The 7,620-nt window shown below is 35.6% G+C and overlaps 1 protein-coding gene across 2 annotated transcripts; it reads right to left on the reverse strand.

The window, feature by feature from the left end:
* Positions 1–2,919: 2,919 nt before the first annotated feature.
* LOC107094595 lies at positions 2,920–5,673 on the reverse strand. 2 transcript variants are annotated; one of them, XM_015390309.1, is made up of 4 exons: positions 5,037–5,673; positions 3,514–3,639; positions 3,392–3,423; positions 2,920–3,304 (listed from the first exon to the last, which is right to left on the reverse strand). In XM_015390309.1, the coding sequence occupies exons 1-4, from the start codon at positions 5,578–5,580 to the stop codon at positions 3,149–3,151; spliced, it is 858 nt and encodes a 285-aa protein (XP_015245795.1). In that variant the 5' UTR covers positions 5,581–5,673; the 3' UTR covers positions 2,920–3,148. The 2 variants fall into 2 exon arrangements, with proteins under 2 accessions (XP_015245795.1, XP_015245794.1); XM_015390308.1 differs by having other exon boundaries at positions 3,392–3,438.
* Positions 5,674–7,620: the final 1,947 nt, after the last annotated feature.

Consider the following 7,620-nt stretch of genomic DNA (forward strand, 5'->3'; position numbering starts at 1 on the left):
TCTCAAGACTTGAGACTTGACTTGGACTTGCAAAAAATGACTCGTGAACATGTCTGCCAGGAGATGACACTTCTCTTTAGATTTTAATGTCCACAAATCATGACAGAATGTTTTAGATGTTTAAAACGGAATTGTAGGGGACTATCCAAGGACTAGCCAAAGAGTAGCAAAGGGCCCATCAAGGAAATTGGGGAAATTATGAATGGGTACTTCTGTACCATTGATGTGAGACTGACTGATGACACTTTTAGTGAATCACCCTGAAGGCAATCATATTGTTCATTTTAAGTTCACTAATGAACATGTGAATTATTCACCTTGCAAAGGCTTAGCAGGTGTTTAATAGGGCCAGCGAAGGAAAGTGGAGGAACTGGTATTAATTTGTACACCAGACAATCTAGTCCTCAGTTATAACATCCCAGTTTACAGCTTACACAAACCCGTGCCGCACAGTGGGCAGTCTTAAGAACAACAGGCATGTTTCTGTAACATGGCAGACATATTTCCTCACCAGAGCTGTCATCATTTGGACACACATCTGCAATGTGGCTTAATCATGCACGTAATGGAATCAGTTTGTTTTATATGTTTTTCAACATATAAAAGGTCACTTAAAGAAAGTTAATACTACACAGTCAGTGTAAAAAGTCAGTCTTAAAATATTTTCAGTCAAAAGCCATTTTTCTGTTCTTTCTTAGAGTTAAGCGCAGAACTGCATCGTCTGTAAGTATCAAGCTTATCGTCTACATTTGAATGTTATAATTTGGAGTCTAATGAGTCTTTACAGTAATTTTGCTGTATTTTGTGTATTTCAGTTTCACACGTACCTCATTAAAACCTGCTAAAAGAAACTACGGTGTGCTTCTTTGCAGATGAATGCGGGAGTGTTTAGCTACCTGTATAGCTGGGTTACTGTCAACAACTTCAGTGCTCAGCGAGGCCAGGACTATGCATATTCTGGAGTCATTACTGCTACAAAACCTACTCAAGCTAACCTTACAAAGAGTTAGTCAGACGGACTTTTAATTGTATTAAATCTGCAGATATTTTAGCAACACCGCTTAAAGGATTTTTATTTTTATTTGATGGTATTAACACCAAAGAAGTAGTTTGGTCCATCGACTTTATGCTTTTCGTTTGTTCTAATTGGTCCAAAATGACTAGGGCAAGGCGAAGCAATGTGGAAACAGTGACCTGGAAACAGAGGAAAACTACTACTGAAGTTTTGCATGAAATAACTTAATTTGGAATATTTTTGCTTTTATTATAACTGCTAAATCAACAGTAGCATTTCATGTTTGGTTTACCATCATTTTCCTGTCTTTTACACTATAGATAAAAGGTTATACAATACAGCAGCTTCTTCAACTTCTCTGCAGGTGAGTCCCTGATTGATTTGGGTGGAACAGAGATGGGTAACAGCTAATCAGGCTAGCACCCATCTAGGATTGCTGTCAATAGAAAACCACTTTTTATTACTTTTTGAACTGTATCTTTTTATATAATAGAAGCTTTACACATAACTTCATCAGATCTAAATACTTGATAATGACTTATAGTGTTATTCCGGTATGTACACTTTTGTAGTTTGTTGAATTCTACGAAATGCCCCTCAGCTGTTTAATTTAAACAGTTTCAAGACACAAGTGCTGCTTAAAATCATCTAATTAAAACTTTTTGAAAGTTAAACATTTGTTTTAAGAGCTTTAATTATGTCTGAGCAACTTAGAAAACAAAAGTTCAACTAACTTATTGTGGCTCAAAATAGATTTTTGAGAACAGAGAAGAGGAATACATTTTAGAATAAATTGTACTTAAATGCTTTGAGTTTGGTATAAATTCTGACAGTTGTTCTGTAAAATCCTAATTCATTTCAGTTTATTTATATAGCGAACACATATCATCTCAAGGCATCCCAGTTCATTGCATCGACTCATTGACTTGATGGCAATCCCTCACACTTGGCATGCTTGTAGCGACAGTGGACAGGAAAAACTCCCTTTCAACTGGAATAAACCTCCAGCAGAACCAGATTTGGTGTGAGCGGCCATGTGCCGAGACCGACAGGGGTTCAAGGAGACAGAAGCATGTTCAGCCGCTTATATCTGCAGCAACTTACAACACACCAGTATAAACATAAAGATATAAGTACGTATAGATATAATTATTAGCTTGAGGGAAGGTTTTGCAACCTTACAAATAGGGGCACTGAACGAGAAATAGGATGTCAAAATTAATACACACTCACAAAAAAAAAAAAGATATACCAAGATGTACTTCAGAGTAACTAGGAACAAAATACATATATTTTTTTCATACTTTACATTAGGGCAAGCCGGTAGCCTCTCTGCACAAAAGCACACACAGCAAGTTGTTTTTCTTAGAAGACTAAAATTTTAATATGCAAATAGCAGTGCATCAGTGTCATGGCTACACATGGACGTTGCACAACATAACCAAATGAAACATATCACAGTTTTCTTGCAGTCACAACAACACAACTGTTTGGCTGTAATGGATACCTCTAAATTACCATGCATGACTGTGCTGTTTGACCACTGGAGATGTCCTCGAGACAATGGAGGTTTTTAAACTGGAAGTCAAATAAGAGGTCTGCACAGAGGGGACTCATTCAAATATAACATGTCATTGAACACCATAGATTTTTTTCAGCTCTAGTAACCTTTACATTTATTCTAAAACCAGGCAGACAGGAAATATGAGTAGAGAGATAGGAAAAACATGCAGCAACGGTTAACAGGCCAGGACTTGAACCTGAAACTGCAATGTCAGGACCACAGCCTCGAGCATAACTCCTTCACCCCTGCATCCTAGAAACTTTTTTCTACTTTCTACTTTTTGTAGAAAGAATCTACAATATATAACTTACCAAGCCTGAAATGAATCACACTGATCTGGTTAAAGATTCTTCATCAGAAAGCCTTTAAGTTTGAAACTTCCCCTAATTGCTAATATTATAATTTTGTATTTTCGTCCTTTTCTCCTAGAGGTGTAATGAAAGTCCTGCACTGAAAGAATATACATTAGACTTCCGAAACATGTAAAAATAAACAAAGGTTAAGCTTTTTATTCAATATTTTTACATCAGATCAAAAAATATATGGTCCAAGATATTATCTTACAGCTGTTACTTTGCAGTAGAGGGTTTTTCAGTTGGGGATTTGCCTTGTTTTACACTTGCATACACACATTTATCCTCTATATCATCTCTTTGTCGTCTTGCTCCATTAAATCGTTGTTGTCTCACAGCAGAATATTGGACACTATATTCATCTTGGTATTCCTGATACAGAAACAATTATTAGTTAATAATCGACGATGAATTTGTTTAAGGCTCTATACTGACTTTTACGTTAGGAATAACAGTTACCTCTGAATCCACTGTGTCAGGATCTGCTGGTGCTACATGTGAGTTTGCTGTGGAAGATAGTTTTTTTTTTTATTCTGAAAGAAGTCTGTTATTAAATGGTTTGACATAAAATGGACATTTACCTCTACAATGGGATTGGATTGTTTTCCTTATCCTGTATACTGAGAAGGCCATCGAAGCATTAAGGATGAGGATGAATGCCAGAGCTCCACTTAAGCACAGTAAAACAAGTTCTGGGTTCAGCTCACCTGTAGAAATTATAAACCACAAGACATCATAACATCAGAAAACCTTTGATGGCCTCCAGAATCACTCCACTTTCATGCTTAACCCTGAAAAACCTGAACCATAAGAAAAAAACCTCAGAAAATGATTTATTTTTTGTAAGAGAGGCTTCAATGAACATTCTGACAAGTTTAAAAACGTGATATGAATCGAAACCCAAGAGTTTTGTTTTGTTAGGCATTTCCATGGAATTTACTTTGCATTTTCTGTTCACTACATTTGTGATTGAATACCTAATTCCTAAAAAAAAAAAAAAAACACTATATCCCTGCGAAGATGTAGAGCTTTTAAAAAATCTTGCAATACATATATTACACCTGGTGTTAAAGGGTTAATGAGTCCTGAAAGGTGATTGGCTGTTTAAGAAATCTAAACAGTTGATGCGACAAAATGTCAAGTTTTGCTGACAACAGTGCAGCACAACATGTGCTAAATAAAGAAAACAGACTGCTTCTATAAGATAACATTTAATCACAACGTTTATCTATTTCTTATCAGTCTAGGTTGATAAAGTCAGTTAGGCTTATTTCCATAAACGGAGGTGTATAAAAAAAAAGTAAATAAAAGGGAGCAACCTATAATCTGTCTTGTAAAGAATCACAATAAATTAAATACGCTTTCCATCTTTTTAGGTTTTATTTGATCTAAAACATAATTGACTATTTTCCATCCATGTGATGTTAATTGTCTACACCACTTACTTCCTTGCATTCTGCTTGTAATCTTATCCACCCCTCGCCTCTACCTTGACTGTTGCAAATCTTTCTTTGTTCCCCCTTAAAAAAAAAAAACCCTCCATAAACGTTTACAGGTTCAAATTTCAGTTGTTTGCATTTTTACCAAACCCACCTCTTTCAGCCACATCACCCCAATTTGACAGCAGCTCAGAAAATCACAACGCAATTTAAAATTATATTGCATGGCAATAAGGTTAACCAGAACTTTTTATTACTTTACTCCATAACTGAATTCTCTCCCTTATTTTTTATATTTATATGCTCTCTGTGTTAAAGTGTAAACTCTAAATCCTGATTTAAAAAGTTCCTACATGCTGTCATCTCCTGGTCATTGTAGTTTGTACTGTGTTCATTTCTGTCTAGTTTTATATAATTTGTACAGTATTCCTGAATGCTCTAAAAAAAACTTTTATAACATTAGAAATGTTCAATAACCATGAGAATTGTAAAATTTTTGACCGTTTTCATTGCTTCTTTTATAATCCTACATATTTCTATGCATTCTGTTGTTGATTACAGCTCTAAGAAGGAAATCAAAAAGGGCTACTACTGGAATTTGTCAAATTTGCATATTTAATGTTTTGTGTATATGTTAAGATAAATTGTTTCTGAATATTTCTTACCTGTTGATTTCTTATTTGATTTGTCTTCAAAGATTATATGTCCACATGAGGCTACGGCACAGCGGTGAGTCCCGATATCAGACACATTCAGTGGCAGACTGTACTCACAGGTTGATGTCCTTTTTGTTCTGTTACTCTGAGTATAAATGATTCCTGGTTGATGTTCTTTAGCGTCTCTAAACCAGTAGAAACTGCCCTCTCCATGGCAGCTTCCTGTTTCCACCACACAGCCCGGAGTCTGGTTGGTTTCTGATTCCGTCTGATGGGCCAACGTGTGGACCTTAGAACCAGAACCTTCCACTATGACTGTAGCTCCATCCCCAAACTCAAACTTATGTGCATCTATAGCGACGCAGTAATAAATAGCTGAGTCTGAAGCTTGCAAATCAGAGATTTTAAGGTGATTTTCACCCTGACCCCTTTCAAGTACAAACCGAGGATTGTTCTTGTACTCATTGTGAAAGCTGCCATTTTCATAGTGTTTATATAGAGTAGCAATAGCAGTTGGTTTCTGGCCCAGAGTTTGTTTAAACCAGTAAAGCATTACTACACCTCTAAGGTAGAAACAGGGCAGAGTAACGTTGCTGCCAACATTTACTGAATAAAAAGCCCTTTCCTGGCGTATAAAGGTGGAGGAGCTCATGTCAGGGTCCTGAGCTGTAGAAAGAAAAAATATTACAAAAATCTAGTTCATTATCTGAAAAAAATCTGGATCTTTTAAAAAGGTATAAATATCTTTAAGGGTAAAAATCTCTTCAAAAAAATCTTACCTGAGGTCTTTACGAAGAGAAAAGTCAGGAACCAAGCAAACCCAAGTGGTGTCATGGTATCCACAATGCTCCACAAAGCGAAATGAATCTCATTATGAAGTCTGTCAGTTACAGAGAGGACTCCAATTGGCTGAAGAGAAGTAACGCCTAAGTACACAACCAGAGATCTGATGTTCCTCTGTACTGATTTCTGCTCCTTTGTCTAAATGCTGAGTAACTCTTGAGGGGAACTCAATGTTCTTCCATTTGCATCACTTATGGTGTAACCGGAGATAAAGAGATACCATTTCTATCTGATGCCAAATCTTAAAAGGAACTATCATTTCAACATTCAGATAACATGCTAATTAGATAAAAAGTAGTTTGTCTAAAAACATCTTAAATATTTTAAAGAAGAGCACTTTGTGTGCTGGATAACAACCAAAGCCAGATTCAATGAATCGACAACAGCCAGCTAGATGAAGAGGGTTTTGAATTGATATTATGTTCAGATCAGAATATCTTAATTATCAAATATATAAAACAAATTATATCTTCATTCGTATTTGACCAACTACAATGGATTACAGCTGTTCAGGTGATACAGAACTAATGGAACTATTGGTGCTATCATTGTCAATTTAACATACATGTTTGGGTGTGAATAAAAAAAAATACATAATTGCATCCTTTTTTATTGTTTAGGTCTATATTTTTTAACACACCACCATGATATGTTTGAACACTGCAGAATACTTAAACGTAACTCAGGTATTTTCATCTGCTCATTGACCAATCCGTTTTCATGCCCTGACCAACAGCAGGTTTGCAGGTGATGTGAAATATCTTGGGCTTTACTCTTTAGGCGTAGCTGCAGTGCATGAATTTCAAAAGGAAAAAAATACCACTGCAGATATTTCCTGTTGGAAACCACAGAATGTAGAGGGTCTTCAACAAAGTGACTTTTTAACCACACAAAGGCTTAGAAAAGAAGGCAGATTGTTTGATGTGAAGTCAACATGCTTACAGAGAGAGGCCTAAGAAAACAAAATGTGCTCTGTTGGCTGCAAAAAAGGCAGCCAGACCAATGACATCTATTTTTTTAAAATGTACTAGTAAGAGATTTATACAGTTAAGTGTGAACAAAACAAGATGGTGTGCATGTGATCAACAACATGCACAAGCATCTTCATAAGAGGCCTTTTTTTCACTTCGCTTCAAGTGCTGTAATCTTTCACAACACAAAATGACTTATATGTGTAACAAATGTAGAAATATATATGGTTAAGACTTATATTTATGCAAACACAAGTTTCATGAAATTCAAAATATCAAAAGGAATAATTTTGTATAGGTTAATCCCCTTTGAATATAAATGCTAATGTAAAATCCATAGGCAGCCTTACTATTACTACTTCCGTTTCTTTTCCAACTAAAGGAGTGAGTCCATCAATCAAGGACTCACCTGCAGCCTCTTGGTGACTGTTGCTTTTCACCTATTGTGTAAAAGACCAAAAATCTATGGTATATGAAATTTGGCTAACTGCTAAGTTTGCTAATGCTACATCCACATGAACGTGCATGCACAAAAATCAAACTAATGCGGTAGAAAAGGGTCTCTGTGAGCTCTGTTTTATTCTTTTTTCTTCAAAAACGATCAAGATAAATTTCAAGTGATTTTCAGAACGACTGTATGAGAAATACCAGGTTAGGAGTACTTTCAGATATACGTATGTTTCTTATATTTAGAAGGTTTATCTTTGCCTATATACATAAGATAAATGCATAAGTTGCAAATGTTATTGAATATAACATTACAAGTATATTTAGGAAAA

The sequence above is a fragment of the Cyprinodon variegatus genome, unplaced genomic scaffold (assembly GCF_000732505.1).
Source record: "Cyprinodon variegatus isolate N-32 unplaced genomic scaffold, C_variegatus-1.0 Scaffold492, whole genome shotgun sequence".
NCBI classification, from domain to species: domain Eukaryota; kingdom Metazoa; phylum Chordata; class Actinopteri; order Cyprinodontiformes; family Cyprinodontidae; genus Cyprinodon; species Cyprinodon variegatus.